This window comes from Gossypium arboreum, chromosome 1, assembly GCF_025698485.1.
Source record: "Gossypium arboreum isolate Shixiya-1 chromosome 1, ASM2569848v2, whole genome shotgun sequence".
Taxonomy (NCBI): Eukaryota; Viridiplantae; Streptophyta; class Magnoliopsida; order Malvales; family Malvaceae; genus Gossypium; species Gossypium arboreum.
The window spans coordinates 116068973-116089545 of record NC_069070.1 but is presented as its reverse complement, the minus strand read 5'-3'; the positions used below and the strand labels follow the sequence as shown (position 1 = coordinate 116089545).

At 33.5% G+C, this 20573-nt stretch overlaps 1 protein-coding gene and 1 long non-coding RNA gene across 2 annotated transcripts; both read left to right on the top strand.

Annotated features, from left to right (window-relative positions):
- The first annotated feature begins 8697 nt into the window (after positions 1 to 8697).
- LOC128289351 (uncharacterized) lies at positions 8698 to 10372 on the top strand. Its single transcript, XR_008278961.1, has 2 exons — positions 8698 to 9239; positions 10006 to 10372. It is a non-coding gene; the product is annotated as an uncharacterized LOC128289351 (long non-coding RNA).
- Positions 10373 to 15811: 5439 nt separating this feature from the next.
- On the top strand, positions 15812 to 19527 carry LOC128289345 (receptor-like protein Cf-9). Its single transcript, XM_053025066.1, has 2 exons — positions 15812 to 16318; positions 19418 to 19527. Exons 1-2 carry the CDS (start codon positions 15893 to 15895, stop codon positions 19499 to 19501), a joined length of 510 nt encoding a protein of 169 aa, XP_052881026.1. The 5' UTR covers positions 15812 to 15892; the 3' UTR covers positions 19502 to 19527.
- The last annotated feature ends 1046 nt before the right edge of the window (positions 19528 to 20573 follow it).

Here is a 20573-nt window from a genome sequence, read left to right as displayed (position 1 = left end):
AATGAAATTTTAATTTTTTATAATTTATATTTTATAATTTGTAAATATTAAATTAAATTTTTATAATTTTAGGGAGGACAAAGTGTAATTTTATTTTTATTAATTTAAAATTTTAAAAATTTCAAGGCCCTAAAATGAAATTTTTTATTTTAGGGGGGGCCGGAGCCCATGCCAGCCCCCTCAGCTATGCCCCTGACTATTTGACTACAATCTCGTAAATAATTATAGGGTAAATTTTAATAATAATCACTCAACTATTAGTAAATTTCTTTTTGATCATTTAATTTTAAAAATTATAAAATTATCACTTAACTATTTAATTTTACTTTTTTCTTTTATCACCAACGGACTAACGGTGATAGCTTTTAATGTTGGTAAAATAGTAACTTTAACCTCAACTTTATAAATTATGTCAATTTAGTCTTTATTCTAAAACATTTGTAACCCTTACATTTACACATTGTGTAATTTTTTTTGAAGTTTTGCTTTTCTTTATATCATTCAGAGTTAAATTTAAAAGAATGAGAAAATTAAAATTATCTTGAATTTTAGGTATTTTCATTTTTATATATTTTAACTTAGTAAAATTACATTTTGATCCCCTAAAATGAGAAAATTTTAATTTAATCTTTTAAAATTATAAAGATATAAGTTATTAAAATGGTGAAATTGTATTTTATTATAGTAAAATTATAATTTAATTTCAAAATTTTCTGACTTTGCATTGATGGTAAGATAAACCACCACTACACAATCACTTAAGAACGGCCATCAAATGAGTCACTGTCAAACCATTTTTATCAATAATTTATCACCGAAAATCCACTGGAAAGGATTATGGTATATTTTCTAATTCCATGGTAAGGTCATTGATGCTTTTATTCAGCGAAATAGGGAAAAAGAGTGGGCGTAGGTTTGGGTTCATTGGATGCAAAATGTGAGAGATGTCACTAGAGCTATAGAGAGACTAAACGGTTTTAGATTGTATGGACATCACATTGCTTTTAGGATGACAAAGTTTGGCGTAAAGTTTGATTCGGTCAGTTTTTGAGCTTGTAAAATGCTTTTAAAGTTTCATGGTGAATGCTCTTGATAAAACCGAGTGGATAGGATTTTCTATGTTTCAGGATAATTTGTTTTGATGTTGCATCAGTTTTTTGTTCTTTTATTCTTGTAGCATTTGTAATGGACTTCTTATACCTATTAACTTTATTTTTATAAAACTCTCTTGATTGTTGAGAAAGAAAAGATTAAATTGATATAATATATAAATATTAAGGGTTAAAGTTGTCATTATGTTAATATTAAAAGTTACGTTGTTAGCCTGTTAGTGATGAAAAAAATATTGAATAATTGAATGATAAAGTATTATATGTTCTTATTTGCTCTTGAAATGATAAAGTTTCACCAGATTGAGAAGTAAAAGGCTTATATAATTCACCTAGAATTTGAATTGTAGTTAATTTAACTTTTCCATTAAGACAACAAAACTCGATGTCTTATGTTGAAATCTTCTAGCACCATGGTAGTTGCAAGAAAAGAACTTTTTGTAACTCATTCCTAGGATATAACTTGTTGTAACTATGCAAGTTGTCTCCACACATGACAGAGTGTGAGATGCTCCGCGAGTTGACAATTGCATGGTAAATCGTTGAAAATTGCATGGTTTTACAGCATCAAATTGCATGGCAGATTATTAATATTTATGGCAGCCATCAAGTTTGACTTAAATGTCAAAAATAGGAGGTGCAATTGGCACCGAAAATTTACTTGAAAAATTTGGCATGGGATATTTTCTTTTTTGGTCCTTAAGATAATGGGCTATTTATGGTTTGATCCTTGAATTTCAAGTATAAATAGGCCTTTCCATTTTTCATTTCAAATAATCCCAACCATTCTTTCTCTCTTAGTTTTCTCTCTTCTCCCATTTGAGAATTCTTAAGGAATTCTATTTGTTTGTAATATTTTGAAAATAGTGAAGTTATCATCTGGTGTTAGTGCCCGAGGACGTAGGTATAATTTACCGAACCTCGTTAAAACTCTTGTGTTCTATCTTGTTGTATTTTTTTTCTTTCAATATTTGAGGGTATAATAGTAGTATTTAATTGTTCTATTAAATTACAATAGAAGAGATATTCTGACTAAGGAAAGACTTGGTACTTAAAAGATCCTTGTGATCCACCTCTCTTTCTTGGGAATTGAACTTTGTGTGATTCTTTAGTACAATAATTTACACGCTTCCAACCCTATTGGAACAACAAGTGGTATCAGAGCTAGGTTAATCGTAGTATACTCTGTGGTTGCAGTTTAAACTGATCTTCCACATCAGAAAAGATTTCCTTAGGTATATTGAAAGATTATGGAGGTAACGGACAGTTTAGGAACTTCAACATCGTCCATGTGGACAAGACTGACAATGGTAAGTACAAGATTGGTCGTGGAGATCTTTGATGGCACGAACCATTTCGGTATGTGGCAAAGTGAGGTTCTAGATGCCCTTTTTCAGCAAGGTCTAAACATTGCCATTGATGAAAAGAAACCAGATGATGTACAAGAGAAAGATTGGAAGGCGATAAATCGGTTGGCATGTGGCATAATTCGATCATGCCTTTCTCGAGAGTAGAAGTATGCTTTTTCAAATGAGACTTCTACAAATAAGTTGTGGGTGGCACTTGAAGAAAATTTTTTGAAGAAAAACAGTCAGAATAAGCTCCACTTGAAGAAAAGACTGTTTCGTTTCACTTACGTCCCAGTTACCACAATGAATGATCACATCATCAAATTTAATCAGTTAGTCACTGATTTGCTGAATATGGATGAGACATTCAAAGATGAAGATTTGATTTTGATGTTGTTGGTGTCACTTCCTGAAGAGTTTAAGTTCCTAAAAACTACTCTACTTCATGGCAAGAGTGATATATCTCTCAGCGAAGTATGTGCGGCCTTATACAGTTATGAACAAAGAAAGAAGGACAAACAGAAAAACTCAATCAGAGACACAGAAGCCTTAGTAGTCCGAGGCCGTTCATACACTCGGAGAAAAACTCAGAAGGGGAGATCAAAGTCAAAGTTCAGACTTGGGAAAGATGAATATGCCTTTTGTTATGAGAAAGGCCACTGGAAGAAAAATTGTCCAAAGTTGAAGAATAAGAGAAAAGCTACTCCAGATGCTTGTGTTGCAAAGCATGATACCAGTGACTCTGAACTATCACTGGTTGCATCATTATCATCATTCTATTCAGATGAGTGGATATTGGATTTGGGTTGTTCCTATCATATGTCTCCTAAACGGGAGTGGTTCTCTGATTTAGTAGAACTAAATGGAAGAGTTGCTTATATGGGCAATGACAATGCCTGTAAAACTGTTGGGATAGGTTCAATCCAATTAAAGAATCAAGATGGATCAACCAAAGTTTTGACTGATGTACGGTACGTGCCCAATTTGAAGAAAAATCTCATCTTATTGGGAGTCTTGGAATCCAAAGGTTCAGTTGTTACTATAAGAGATGGGGTTCTGAAAGTGACATCCGGCGCACTTGTGATATTGAAGGGCATCAAGAAAAATAACTTGTATTACTACCAAGGTAGTACAGTTATTATAGCAGTAGCTGCAGCTTCCGGTAACAAAAAATTGGATTCAATGCAGTTGTGGCATATGAAGTTGGGACATGCCAGTGAAAAATCCTTGCAAATTATGACAAAGCAAGGATTGTTGAAAGATGCAAAGGCTTGCAAATTAAAATTTTGCGAGCATTGTGTTCTGGGAAAGCAAAAGAGAGTAAAGTTCGGCACTGCTATCCATAATACAAAAGGTATTTTGGAATATGTTTACTCAGATGTGTGGGGGCCTTCCAAAACACCTTCGTTGGGAGGAAAACACTACTTTGTTACTTTTGTTGATGACTTTTCTAAAAGAGTTTGGGTGTATACCATGAGAACTAAGGATGAAGTGCTTGGAGTTTTTCTTAAATTGAAAACTATGATCGAAAACCAGACTGGCAAGAAAATCAAGCGACTTAGGATGAATAATGGAGGGGAATATAAAAGTGATCCGTTCTTTGATGTGTGCCAAGAGTATGGTATTGTTCGACACTTCACAGTTAGGGATACACCACAGCAGAACAGAGTGGCAGAGCGTATGAATCGAACATTGCTGGAGAAACTTCGATGTATGTTGTCTAATGCTGGGTTGGGCAAGCAATTTTGGGCTGAGGCTGTGACATATGCTAGCTATCTTGTTAATCGTTTGCCATCATCTGTATTAGAAAGAAAAACTCCTATGGAGGTATGGTCTGAAAAATCGGCTACAGATTATGATTCCTTACATGTGTTTGGATCCACTGCATATTACCATGTGAATGAGTCAAAATTAGATCCGATGGCAACGAAAGCTCTCTTTATGGGAATCACCTCTAGAGTAAAGGGATTTCGTCCTTGGTGCTTAGACACAAAGAAAATAATCTATAGTAGAGACGTTACCTTTGATAAATCTGCCACATTAAAAAAAGTAGCAGATGAAGATATTTAGACAAGCGATACTCCATAGCAGGTGGAGTGTACTCCAAAATAGGTGGAGTTTGAGCAGGTGGGGATTTTCCCAGTTAATAAGTCTAATTCTCTCGCCACAATGGAGGAATTAGAGGTTGAAGAGGTTCTGACCCAAGAACCGTTGAGTATACGAGAACCAGTTGCAGTTACAGGGCCACAGAAAAAATTCGCAGACCTGCTCGACTTACTGATATGGTAGCCTACGCCCTTCCCATTGTTGATGATGATATTCCTGTCACTTATCAAGAAGCAATGCAAAGCTTAGAAAGTGACAAATGGAAAAGTGCCATTGATGATCTGGAAAAACAATACTTGGGAGTTGACGCAATTACCGAAAGGTAAAAGGGCAATCGGATGCAAGTGGGTATTTGCAAAGAAAGATGAATCTCCTAGCAAGAAAGATGTTCGCTACAAGGCAAGATTGGTAGCTAAAGGCTACGCTCAGAAGGAGGGAATTGACCATAATGATGTATTTTCCCCTGTTGTGAAGCATTCCTCCATTAGAATTTTGTTAGCCTTGGTAGCACAATTGAATTTAGAGCTAGCTCAACTTGATGTAAAGACAGCTTTCTTGCATGGTGAGTTAGAAGAGGAGATCTATATGACTCAGCCCGAAAGATACAAATATACTGGTGGTAGAAATTGGGTTTGTAAGCTGAACAAATCACTATATGGATTGAAGCAATCCCCGAGGCAGTGGTATAAGCGATTCGATAGCTTTATAAGAAAGCAGAAATACACAAGAAGCAAATATGACAATTGTGTGTATTTGCAGAAGTTGTATGACAGATCTTTCATTTATCTACTCTTGTACGTTGATGATATGTTAATTGCTTCGAAGAGCCAAAAAGAGATAGATAAGCTGAAGGCTCAGTTGAATTAAGAGTTCGAGATAAAAGATCTAGGTGATGTCAAGAAGATTCTCGGCATGGAGATAAGTAGAGATAGAAAGAGAGGCAAGCTTTGTTTGAATCAGCAGCAATATCTGAAAAAGGTATTACAATGTTTTGGTGTAAATGAAAACACAAAACATGTAAGTACCCCACTTGCTTCTCATTTGAAACTTAGTGCTCAATTATCTCCGAAAACTGAAGAAGATGAGAATATATGGCAAAAGTCCTATATGCTAATGCAGTTGGGAGTTTGATGTATGCAATGGTGTGTACGCGGCCTGACATTTCACAAGCTGTTGGAGTTGTGAGCAGGTATATGCATGATCCTGGAAAAGGACATTGGCAAGCTGTGAAATGGATTCTACTGTATCTTCGAAAAACTGTAGACGTTGGTTTAGTTTTTGAGCAGGATGAAGCACTTAGTCAATTTGTAGATAGATATGTTGATTCCGACTTTGCTGGTGATTTAGATAAATGTCGTTCAATTACGGGGTATCTGTTTACTCTTGCTAAAGCCCCAATAAGTTGGAAGTCTACCTTACAGTCTACAGTAGCTATTTTTACTACAGAGGCAAAATATATGGTAGTTACAGAAGCTGTTAAGGAGGCTATTTGGCTTAATGGATTGTTGGAAGACTTGGGAGTTGTTCAAAGTCACATTAGTCTATATTGTGACAGTCAGAGCACTATTCATCTAGCGAAAAATCAAGTCTATCATTCAAGAACCAAGCATATCAACGTAAGATATCACTTTGTGCAAGAAGTCTTTGAAAAAGGAAAAACTCTACTTCAGAAGAATCCGACAGCAGATAATCCCGCAGATATGATGACCAAGGTGGTAACAACAATCAAGTTCAATCATTGTTTGAACTTGATTAACATCCTGAGAATTTGAGCACCTTCATGGGTATGGCGCTCGTGAGCGCATTTGAAGGCACTACAAAAGATAGCTTTATTGGATTTGGGGATTTGAAGGAAGGGTGTGAAGATGTGATTATTCTAATCAAATCTTCAAGGTGGAGATTGTTGACAATTGCATGGTAAATTGTTGAATATTGCATGGTTTTACAGCATCAAATTGCATGGCAGATTATTAACATTTATGGCAGCCATCAAGTTTGACTTAAATGTCAAAAATAGGAGGTGCAATTGGCATCGAAAATTTACTTGAAAAATTTGGCATGGGATATTTTCTTTTTTAGTCCTTGAGATAATGGACTATTTATGGTTTGACCCTTGAATTTCAACTATAAATAGGCCTTCCCATTTCTCATTTCAAATAATCCCAACTATTCTTTCTCTCTTAGTTTTCTCTCTTCTCCTATTTGAGAATTCTTAAGGAATTCTATTTGTTTGTAATATTTTGAAGATAGTGAAGTTATCATCTAGTGTTAGTGCCCAAAGACGTAGGTATAATTTACCGAACCTCGTTAAAACTCTTGTGTTCTATCTTGTTGTATTTTTTTTCTTTCAATATTTGAGGGTATAATAGTAGTATTTAATTGTGCTATTAAATTACGATAGAAGAGATATTCTGACTAAGGAAAGACTTGGTACTTAAAAGATCCTTGTGATCCACCTCTCTTTCCTGGGAATTGAACTTTGTGTGATTTTTTAGTACTAATTTACACGCTTCCAACCCTATTGGAACAGCACCGCGAAGTGTCAAAGAACAAAATATTCCGTGAAGATACAAACAGCGAGATGGCACCACGAAGTGGCGAAGTGCGAGATACAATTGAAGCTTTGGTGCATGCTGACTTTGTCGAGCGATACATCGTGAATCAACTAAAAATTTGAATAATACAAATGCACCTATCAATTAATAATATAGCTATGGTGAGCAAAGATATCGTTCCCATGAAGACTAAACGTACTAGTAATTATCATCTTTCTATTATTTAACCGAATAAATCGAGTGATTGGTTAAAAACTAAAGTTAACTAAATTAATTAGCTAACAAACACGGCAAAGAACAAAACACAAAAATAATTGAAAAACAACCAAGAAGTAAAACAATATCCAAGAAAGAATTCACCTAGATTTCATCTATCACTATCAATCTAAATTACGCAATTTTTTTACGTTGTAACTTTATCTATAGAAATCCTTAAATTATGCTAATATCTCTTTCAAGAATAAGAACAATTGACTCTAGGTTGATTAATTGAAATTTCTTTCTAATTAAAACCTGTATTATCGTATTAACTTGTACTATAGATTCCCCTATTAGATTTGACTCTAATCTATAGTAAATTTTTATTGTCCTATTTCTAAAATTGCATGCGACTTCACTCAATTACGCAAGATCACCTTACTTTTTTTATAGTCAGCTAATCGGGCAATACCATAAAAAAACAGTAACCATTATTTTAAATGAATTAATTTTTTTGATGTGGACATGGTTGACCAATACCATATCAGGTCAATATACTGCTCTCCGATACTACTTTTATCTTCATCAATCATGCATTATTGTCTTCCACACCTCTCTCTTTATTTTAATTTTTTATATTGTTTTCCATTTTTTTTTTGTGAATGCTTAGAAATTATAGTAGTTAGGAACAAAGACCATGAAAGTAGAGCAATTATTATATTTGTTCCATATTTTCTTAAAGTTATGTCTCATAGTGAAAAGAGAAATTACATCATAGTACATTTGTCAACACTACTAAAATTATAATAAAATATTACGAGTGTTTAAACAGTTAATCGAACAGTTAATTAAATTAAACTAATATTAATTAAATTAATTAATTTTTTAAAAGTTTAACTATTAATCAAATTGAAATTTTTTAAAAAATTAACTGAACATAAATATTTCGATTAATTCGACGGTTAATTGAATTAATTGAAATTTATATGCTTTTATTTTTTTGGTTAAAACAAGTATAAAACATTTAAAAGAATAAATTGATAATATTCATTTAACCAAATTAATTGAATTAACGAATTAAAACTACATATAATTTGTATTATTAATTATTAAATTCGGTTGGCTTGATTAATTTTGTTAATTATTTAATTTCAAATCGAATTAACAGATAACCGAATTTCTAAAAAAAATAACCGATTTTTGACCGAATTAAATCAATTAATTAAATTAAATAAATTCAAACAATTAATTAGATTTTAATCAAAATTTAAACACCCTATAAATTAACTAAAATCAAGATTGAAACCAATAATGAAATATAAACAAATTACACATTTAAATAAATTTAAAAGACTTGGAAAAGACTTTATAACAGTCCACACGAAATTAGAGTAGCATCCCTCAAGCTTACAACCCTCAACTTATAGCAAATTTCCAATTTCGTTTTCCTTAAAACATTGCCCCCTCATAGTTTCTTCTTTATTAGGTTCTAAAAATGGGAAAGTTTATATGGTTGTGTCAAATCCGTAGTCTCCTCTTTGTGCTGTTCTTTCTTTCCGTAGTTGATTGTTGTCTGAATTGTCTTCCTCGTCTATTAATCCAACTCCTTCATGTTTACCAGAAGACACTTCAGCCTTGCTTCAATTCAAGAACACTATGTCCATTGATGATTCTGCTTTTTTTTTTCCTACTGTTATCCCAAGACAAACTCCTGGAATGAAAGCACCAACTGTTGCTCATGGGAGGGAGTCACTTGTGAAAAGGCAACAGGTCAGGTGATTAGCCTCGACCTTAGTTGCTCTAAGCTTGTTGGCTCCCTTTCTCCAAACACCACCCTTGTTCGCCTTCGAGGACTCAAACGACTTGACCTCTCTTTGAACAATTTCAGTGCTTCTTCGATTCCGTCTGGGTTTAATCAGTTAGTAAGTCTGACACATCTTAATCTTTCTGGTTCTTACCTTAGTGGTTCAGTTCCATCAGATATATCTTCGCTATCAAACCTGATTTCACTTGATCTTTTTAGAAATGAAAGATTGGAATTTGACAGTCACAGTTTTGACATGCTTACGCGCAACTTATCTAAATTAGAAAATCTTTTACTTAGCTGGAAGATATGTCTGATGTTGTACCTACATCCTTCATGAACTTGACCTCTTCTTTAAAGTGTTTGAGTCTCGAGTTGTGTAGTTTACAGGGGGATTCCCCTAGTGAAATATTCCAGCTTGGGTACCTAGTGTATGTTGATCTCAGTCCGAACTTTTTAACAGGTTATCTCCCTAAGTCCAATTGGAGTAGTCCCCTCAAATTCTTTGACCTTTCCAGTAATTATTTCAGAGGGTCATTTCCTTCTTCACTTGGAAACCTCACAAAAATCACCCATCTTGGTTTTTATTCTAACAAATTAGAGGGAGAAATTCCAGATGTCTTTGGAAACCTTAACAAACTTACTACTTTGGTTTTCTCTTATTGTAATTTTAGCGGTCAACTTCCCCCCTCGATGATCAACCTCACACAACTTACTTCTTTACACTTTTCATCCAATAGGCTAGAAGGTCCTCTTCCAATTCATGTAACAGGATTTCAGAATTTGATGGTCTTCAGTTTAACCGATAACTTACAAACAGGAGGACTTCCATCTTGGCTTTTTACTTTGCCATCTTTAGAATACTTAGACCTCAGTAATAACAGTCTTACAGGTCCAATCAATCAAATTCAAAAGCCTAATCAATTCAATGGGTTTATTTGGCGGACAATGAAATCCATGGTGAAATACTGTTGAGCATTGGCCTGCAATGCAACATGTAACCAGCAGCTCGACAAGCAGACCAGCAATGGAGCAGAACCAGATGCAGCAGCTGATTTGGTCCATTTTGTTCATTTTGCTCCTATGTAACTTAGTTTAGTTTCTTTTGTAACTTGTACTCAAAGTTAGTAGGATTATAATTTGTTTTGAAATTGATGTAGTAGCTGATATGTCAGCTTGTTTTTTGTGTTACTCAAGTTTGTATTAGTATGTATTAGTGGGAGCAGTTATGTCATTAGGTAACTGTTCAAATTCTTGCTCTCTTTTCAAATTTTTGCTTCTATTTCTTATTGTTATCTAAGCAAACTTAGTTTGTTTTATGCATTGTTGCTGCCATTGCTCCAACAAATGGTAATCAGAGCCTAAGTCTTTGAGGGCCTCTATTTGTTGATTGCTTTGTCAAAGTGCGAAATACTCCGTGAAGAGGTAAACAACGAGATGGCATTGCGAAGTGCCAACGTACGAGATACAATTGAAGCTTTGGTGCATGTTGACTTTGTCGAGTGATACGTTGTGAATCAACTAAAAAATTGACTAATACAAGTGCACCTATCAATTAATAGTATAGTTACGGTGAGTAAAGATATCGTTACAATAAAGACTAAACGTACTAGTAATTACCGTTTTTCTATTATTTAACCGAATAAATCAAATGATTGATTAAAAACTAAAATTAACTAAATTAATTAGCTAGCAAACACGGCAAAGAACAAAACACGAAAATAATCGAGTAAAGCAAAACAATACCCAAGAAAGAATTCACCTAGATTTTATCTGTCACTATCAATCTAAATTACGCAATTTCTTTTCTTAGTAACTTGATCCATAGAAATTCTTAAACTATGCTAATATCTCTTTCAAGAATAAAAGCAATTGATGGTTGATTAATTGAAATTTATTTCTAATTAAAACCCCTATTATCATATTAACTTGTAATATGGATTCCCCTATTAAATTTGACTCTAATCTAGTAAATTTATGTTGTTCTATTTCTAAGATTGCATGCAATAATTCACTCAATTATGCAAGATCTACTCTTAAATAGAGTCTATTCAACCACTGATTTAAGCACATCAAACATGGGTTAATAATCTAAAAATATCAAACCAAGAATTAAGCACACATAATTGAGAACAAAAAATTAAGTATTTATTGCGTAAAATAAAAATCAAATGACAGAATACATCATATGGTTCATCTTCCCTAGGTATTTAAAAAATTAGTTTATGCTTGAAAATAAAAACATTCAAGAGGTAGTATAATTGAAAGAAATAAAGAAACTCATGATAATCTCTTAAGAAATCAAATGGAATCTTCAATCTTGATGGAAATCTACTTCAATGATATTTTTCGAATTGTTTTCTTGAATATTATATGACGCTTCTCTCCTATGTTCTTATTTCTGTCATATATATGTCTTAAAATGTCCGATAAACCTAAAAATCGCAATTTTCCGTAATTCAGAGTGCAAATTTGTAAAATTGACACGACCTACCACATGGCCGTGTGGAATGGGTTAGTCTGTGTGGCTCATTTAACTTGTTTTGATTTTCCAGTTTGAGCTCATTTTGATCCCAAGTGCTATATAAAGTATAAAAACATGAATTTAAAAGACTAAAAGCATAAAATTCATCATTAACATCGAATAATCACCCAAAAAATTAAGAATGAGATTAAGACATGTTACTTTTTGCACTTATCATCAAGTTAGCGTGGCACATTTTTTTAGTTCCTTTATTATGTAATTCAGCTGAAAATGAATTTAGTTGTTGATGTTCTTGTACAACCCAATTTTGGCCCAGGCCTAATAATCCCTAAAATCTAACCCAAACCCTAACCCATAATATTTTCAGAAAAACAACAAACCCTAACCCCCTAATCCAAGTGGCTACCGCCCCTAGTGCTACCGCCTCTGACCACACTTCAACCACCCTCTAGCCCTGTCCCATCGCCTGCAAAGCCTGCAAAAAGAAAGAAGAAACAGAGCACAGCAGCAAGGCAAAGAAATAGTAGCAGAGATAAATGCAAACAATAACAAACAGTGTAAAAAAAATCGGCTATAAAGGCCATTTTTTATCAATGTAAAAGGGGGATGGAATGAAAAAAGAATATATTCAAATACAAAAAAACATAGCAAGCTGATCAAAAAACAAATTCATCACACAAAGGTCTTGTTTTTTTTAGTTTATTTTTAGCTTTATTTTCTTCCTTTGCACATATATACATATTTCTTTTATTTTTCTTTCTAAAAACAGCATATATATATAGATATAGATATAGATATAAAAAATATAAAAAATACATTTTTTAATTTTCACGGTGGTGCATGAATGCCGCCATGGCAAGAATCGATGGCGAAGATCGGCCGAGCCTTCACGAGCACACACACAGTAGAGAGAAAACAGAAGAACAAAACTTTTTTTTTTCAGAACAGTTAACAAATGATTTTTTTTCATTATTTTTTACTTATATATGCCATATAAAACGACGTCGTTTTGGCCGGCATCCATAAGCCCCAAAACGACGTCGTTTTGATGCGACCCGATCCGACTCGACCCATGCCCGCTTAGGATCCGCGTGTTTTCAATAGAGGGCTAATTGCACTTTTAGCCCTTCTACTTTTTATTGTTTTGAAATTAAATTTTATTATTTCTAATTTTACCTCAGTAATTTATTTTGGTTTTCGGTTTGGTCCTCCTTATGTGCGCATTTTGAAGGGAGGGTTTTTGCCCATTTAGCCCCTCATAGTTATTTTCGCATGCAATTTAGTCCTTTTCTCTCTTATTTACTCTGAATTTGTCCCATAAATTTTGTTTCAAGTTCGATTTAATCCCTTCTAGTCATTTTTGCTATTTTATTATCCAAATTATTGCTATTATTATTATTCATATGTATATTATTATTTATATTATTTTTATTTTTACTATTATTATTATGAATATATTATTATTATTAAAATATTGTTATTATTATTATTATTATCAGTGTTAGTATTATTTTCGTTATTTTTTTTTGTCATATTACTATTATTGTTATATTATCATTATTATTTTTACTATTATTATATTTTCTTTTATACTGATTTGCCTATTATTATTACCTTATTATATCATTAGTTTTATATTGTTATTATTATAATAGATATTATTATTACTTTTATTTTTATGTTTTTTCTCTGTTTTATTACTATCATTACTATTAATATTATTACTATTAATTTTATTTATTACTATTACCTACTACTATTACCCTTATTTACATATTAATTTTACTACACTATCATTATTCCCTTTTTACTTACTAATTATATTATTGACATTAACATATATTAATGTATTATTATTATTATTATTATTAATCTCTCATTATTTTATTTTTATTCTCATTATTTTACTACCACTATTACTTCTACTAACATACTATTATTATTATTTTAAAATATTATTATTTCCTGTTTTATGTATTGTTATCGATATTAGCATATATATTATCAGCCTTAATGTATTGTTATTCTTTATTGTTATTGTTATTACAATTATTAATATTCCTATTATTACCATATTATTATTATTATTATTCCTTCTATTATGTATTATCAATATATTATTGCTACTATCATCACTATTATTATTATTATTACTTGTTATCATTTTCATCACTATTATTTATACTTTATTATTATTACTTATTATTTTATTATTGTTATCTAATATATTATCATTATCACCATTATTATTTTACTATTGTAACTTAATATTTTTGTTTTCATTATTATTATTATTATTGTTATTATTATTATTATTATTAGTATTACCACCTTATTTTATTATTAACATTCTTAATTATTGCCACTATCATATCTTTTATTTAACATATTATTATTACTAACTTCTATTATCGTTATTGTCATCGTATTATTACTATTATATTATTATTATATTTTTACCCATTACTCTTTAAATATACTATATTATTTCTACTCCTCACTCACATTATATATTCTTTATTTATATTTATATGTACATTTTTTATATCATTCGAACTTTAAAATATTTATTACGTTTATTATTACCATCAATATTATTATTACTATTACTATCATTTTTTATTATTTTACGTAATATTTATTTACAACTAGTTTTTTTAAATGCTATTGGCTTATTTATCATTTCTCTTAGCTTGTCATTTATTTATTTATTTTATCTCCGTTTTATCATTATCATTCACATTTGTGTTTATGTTTATTTTGTTATAGCTATCAATTTTTTATTTGTTTTTGTTATGCATTCTTTATCATCTCGTTTCATTACAAATTTAGGTTTTATCCAACCCAATATTAATTCTTCCATAAAGGCAATATTTCGTATTTGAATTCGAGAAAATCGTGCCCTAACTTACTGGGTTCCGATTTTTCTTATTTAACCTAAATCACGGAATATTCTTTTAAATCACAATATGAGTTTTGAATAAAACATTTATTCTCGGAAATACGAGATGTTGTGCCCTAACTTACCGGGTATGACACCTTGTTACCTCAAAATAAGCTTCTTCTTTTTTGTAAATAAAGGCAATGTTCGATATTTGGAAATTCGAGGAAACGTGCCCTAACTTACTGGGTTTCGACTTTTCTCGTCCACCCTAAATAACTGAATATCCTTTTAAAAAAGGGTGCTAAAATACATGAATTTTAAATAAAGGCAAGCTCGTTCTCAAAGTTCGAGATGTCGTTTCCTAACTTACTGGACGTGGTGTTTTATTACTTCGAGATGAGAAGGTCTTTAACATTTGAGCATTTTTTACAAAGAGGGATCATATTTCAAAGTCTTTCAAGTTTTCAATCTTCGACACTAAGACACTAATTAATCAAATAGGTACCAATTTTAGGCATATCGAGGGTGCTAATCCTTCCTCGTGCGTAACCGACTCCCGAACTTATTTTCTTGATTTGCGTGGACCAAAATCGTTGTTTAAATAAATCAAACCATTTATTAAAAATAACCACTTTTATGAGGTGACCCGATCACACCTCATCAAAAAAGATTGGTGGCGACTCCTCTATTCGTTTTCATTTTCAAAATTTAAGTCAATTCTCATTTTTAAAAAAAAAATGGTTTCGACAGTTCTGATGTGTTTAAGTGCTGATTGACATAATCTGCTTATAAAATGATGATGTTCATGTTGCTTTATAAAGATGAGCACTTAATTTACTTTTTTTTTTATTATATAAATATCAATTTAATAAGTGTGATTGATGAACATTTCTCTTTTTTTGTTTTTCTTTTAGATGTTACTTTAACTGATGAACATTTCTTATAATTTATTGTTTATTTGCTTTGGTCAGCATCAATGTAATTTCTATGAAGAAAAGCAATCGAAAGCAAATTAAACTTGCTTTTTGGGTATATGATATACGAGTCTTAAGTCCACTCATACATGTCCCATATCTTTGAAACGCACTCCACACTCCAGCCGCGGCCCCTGATAGTCATAATCCTGCACCAGGTAGAAGTATTATTTACGCGGATGACTTGAATTTAATGTCATTTGATGAAAAAAAAGTATCATATTTCTTAATAATTTCACACACAAAAAAATTCTCAATTTCCATATTTTTAATGAATTATTTTCCTTTCCATTAATCGACCAACAAAAATTATAAATTGCATTGCAGTATCATTATCATATAGCATCTCTCAATCTTAAAACCCCTCATCGTAGCACATTTTCCTAGAACTTTGTCTCCTTCCATTGCTTTTTTCTTAGTGGCTAGACATGAGAAACTTAATCAAGTTCCATAAAATCCATCGTCTCATCTTAGTACTGTTCTTGCTTTCCAAAACCATTTGTTCTCTGAGTTTGTCATCCTCGTCTCTCAATCCTACTCCTATATGTCTACCAAACGACAAATCTGCGTTGCTCCAATTCAAAAACACCATGTCCATTGATGATTCTTTTAGTGATATCACTTATTATCCAAAAACTAACTCCTGGAATGAAAGCACTGATTGCTGTTCATGGGAGGGAGTCAGTTGTGATAAGGCAACTGGTCAGGTGATTGGCCTCGACCTTAGTTGCTCTTTGCTTGTTGGCTCACTGCCTCCAAACACCACCCTTTTCCATCTTCAAGGACTCAAACGGCTCAACCTTGCTCAAAACAACTTTTATGGTTCTTCGATTCCTTTCGGGTTAAGTCAGTTAGTAAGTTTGAAAGACCTTAATCTTTCTTTTTCTTTCTTCTCTGGTTTAATTCCATCAGATATTTCTTTTTTAAGAAAGCTAACTTCACTTGATCTTTCTGAGAATTTCCTTCTAAGCTTTGACAGCCACAGTTTTGAGAAGCTTACACGTAACTTATCTGAATTAGAAAATCTTTTCCTTGACTTAGTAAACACGTCTGATGTTGCGTCTAACTCCTTCAAAAACTTGTCTTCATCTGTAAAGCAATTGGGTCTAAAAGCATTTGAATTGCAAGGTGAATTCCCTAATGAAATATTCCAGCTTCAATACCTAGAGTATCTTGATCTGAGCTCCAACACTGTGACAGGTTATCTCCCTAACTCTAATTGGAGTAGTGAAATCAGGTTGTTGGACCTTGGCTTTACTGATTTTAGAGGGTCAATTCCCGCATCCATTGGAAACTTAACAAAAATCACCTCTCTACTGTTACATACGAGTAATTTTGAAGGGCAAATTCCTGATGTTTTTGGAAGCCTTAACAGACTTACTATGTTTTTCTTAGGTTGTAACTTTAGTGGTCAAATTCCCCCATCGTTGTTCAACCTCACACAACTTACTTATTTACACTTATCATCCAATAGACTAGAAGGTCCCTTCCCAACTCATGTAACAGGGCTTCAGAATTTGAATGAATTTGTTTCAACTGATAACTTGTTAACTGGACCAATTCCATCTTGGCCTTTCACTTTGCCATCTTTAGAATTTTTAGACCTCGGTAATAACGGTCTCACTGGTCTAATCAATCAAATTCAAAAGCCTAATTCAATTCAATTGGTTGATTTGGCGGATAATGACATCCATGGTGAAATACCAAGTTCTTTCTTTGGTCTTTCAAAGCTTACCAACCTTGATCTTTCATCAAACAACTTGAGTGGAGTCATTAGGTCAGATATGCTTTCAAAGCTAGAGAGTCTTGAAATGCTCGATCTTTCGAAAAATAATTTTAGTGGTGTTATCAACTTAGATGTGCCATCAAAGTTGAAGAATCTCACTGAAGTTAATCTTTCCAATAACAAGTTAAGGCAATTCTCGAGTTTCTTGCGATTTGCGAAAAGCTTGAGCAATCTTGATGTTTTCAATAACAAAATTCAGGATTCAATTTTCAAATCAGAAAGGTTGGGAACAACTAAATGATTTATATCTTTCCCACAATTTGTTTACGAGTTTAGAGCAATTTCCAGGGAAGAATATTCTTATCCTTGATCTTAGTTCCAACCTACTCCAAGGTCCTCTTCTAGCTCCGCCACCTTCATTGCATGAATTCCTGATTTCAGATAACAAATTGACAGGAGAAATACCTCCTTCAATTTGTAATTTGACTTCACTTGATACTCTTGATTTGTCTAAGAATTACTTTGGTGGAATTATCCCATCATGTCTTGGAAATTTTAGTTGGGGGATCAGTATCATAAACCTATAAAAGAATAACTTGAGTGGCAAAATCCCTAATTTCTGTGTTGAATTAAGTAGTTTGACAACTCTTGCTCTTAATGACAACAAATTGGAAGAGTTATTGCCACGGTCCTTTGTTAATTGTACCGGGCTACGTTTTTTTGAACCTAGCAAACAACACCTTGAACGATCTCTTTCCCCATCGGCTCAGTGTACTTCCAGAACTGCAAGTTCTTATCTTATGCTCTAATAGATTTTATAGTCGCCTAGACTATTCCATGGCAAACTCTAGCTTTTTAAGCTTGCAAATCCTTGATCTCTCTGAAAATGAGTTCACTGGCCCCTTTCCGAAAAAATTCTTCCGAAGTTTTAGACGTATGAAATTAGTTGCAGCTTGTTTTGGGAATTTAAGAAACTGTTTTGTAGTTAAAGTCTGTTAAAAGTAGTTAGGATTATCTGTTAGCTGTTAAAGGTGGTTAAGGGACTGCATGTATTAAATACGTGGGGATTCCTATCTCTTAAGTAAAAAAGAATGAAAGAAGTTATTTTGATTCAGTTTGTTCTATACTTCAACATGGTATCAAGAGCCAAGAAATTTCTGGTGTAATTTTTTCTTTTCTTCTCTGCTTTCTTTGGTGTTTTTCATGGCTACTAATCCTGTGCCTGGGGTTGATACGTCATGCCCGTCTGCTGATTCTCGGAATACTGCTCCTTCACCTGGTTTTGGCAGTGTTGTGTCACCCATGATTCACTCCTTTTCCAAGCATGACACCATCAAACTTACTGAGGCTAATTTTCTTCTCTGGAAACATCAACTTTTGTTCATTCTTGAAGGTTATGATCTTGAAGGATTTGTCCAAGGTACTCTTCCAATTCCCTCTTCTCTTGTTACTGGAGTCGATGGTCAGTTAATTGGTAACCCATTGTTTCTTGCTTATAAGAAACAAGACAAATTTCTTACTTCTTGGCTACTGTCCATAGTTTCGGATGAGGTTCTAGTTCATCTTACAACAGCCAAAACTAGTTTTGATATTTGGTCTACTATTGAGAACGGTTTGGAGTTAAATCCAATCTAAAGGTTTCAAGAATGCGTCATGATTTGTATTTTCTCAAGAAGGCGAATCTCACAGTTAAGGAATATTTGACAAAGGTAAAACGGTTGAGCGACAGTCTTGCTGCTGCTGGAAGTGTAGTTACTGATCAAGAGCAAGTTAGCATTATCTTGGCTGGACTCTCGCTAGAGTTTGAGTCTATTCGCGTGATTGCTTCAGCTAGTCCTATGTCTCTCGATCTTCTGACTGAAATGCTTCTTGATTGTGAGGCACGACAGATAGAATTGTTAGCAGACGTACCTATGCAGGCTAATGTGTCTTCCTATTCCAAGAATCCTCATCACTCAAAAAATAATGGTAATTCAAATGGTTATACTCAAGAATTTAGACAGGGCAGTAGAGGACATGATAGGAGCTGGTCTCGTGGTAGGTATCGTGGCAATGGTAGGGGGTGGTCGCGTTCCAAACCCCAGTGTCAACTATGTGGTAAAGTTGGACAAGTGGTTCAATCATGCTATCACTGATTCGATGAGAATTTTTCTGGAGTGGAGTCTAACGACTCAAAAACTGTCAATTACCATCGTTATGAGCAGCAGTCTTCTTCTTCTTGTTGCAGCTCCCATTCACAACTGTCTCCTTCCTCAATTCTACATCCTTCCCGATCTTCTTCAGATTCTTTAGTTCAAGCTTGGTATCCTGATTCTGGAGCCACAAATCATGTCACTCCTGATGTAACCAATCTCTCGACTGTCTCTCCTTACACAGGTACGGATCGGGTCTCTATGGGCAATGGTGAGCATGTTTCTATAGCGCATATAGGCTTTTCTTCTATGTCGGCTAGTTCAAGGGTTCTACATCTTAAAAATGTGCTTCATGTGCCTACTGTTTGCAAGAACCTATTGTTTGTTGGACAGTTTGCTAGGGACAATTCAGTTTATTTTGAATTTCACCCATCTATGTGTTTTGTGAAGGATATTCAGACAGGGATGATTCTTCTCGTGGGCCACATGCATAAAGGCCTCTACCGGTTTGATGTCTCCCAGGATGGTTCTTCCAAGATGGTGCTACCCAACTCTGTGTCTATGTATCAAGCTTAGCTCTCTTCCACACCTCTGTTGTGGCATAATCGGCTCGGTCATCCGTGCAATAACACCCTTGTTCGAGTATTAAAGAATTGTAATGTTTCTTTTCAGCATAATGGTTTGCCAAGTGTGTGTGCAGCTTGTCAACTCGGTAAATCTCATAGACTTCCATTTAATGCGTCAAAAACAGTCTATTCTGTTCCATTTGAGCTTGTTGTGTCTGATGTTTGGGGACCCGCTCATGTCAAGTCAAATAGTTTCTGCTACTATGTGTCTTTTGTTGATATGCACAGTAGATATACCTGGTTGTATTTCATAAAGGTTAAGTCTGAAGTGTTGAACTGCTTTATTCATTTTCAACAAATGATTCAAGCACAGTTTGGTTACTCTATAAAAATGCTTCAGACCGATTGGGGGGGTGAATATCGCTCTCTGTCCACTGAATTGTTCAAACATGGTATCCAACACAGAATTACATGTCCCCACACCTCGGAACAAAATGGTGTGGCTGAACGGAGACACCGACAAGTTGTTGACATGGGCTTAACTCTTCTGGATCAAGCATCAATGCCTCTAGAATTCTGGTCTTCTTCATTTTCTCATGCAGTCCATGTAATCAATAGGCTACCTACACCTATTCTCCAAGGCATTAGTCCCTATGAAAAACTGTATAAAGAGCTGCCTGACTAC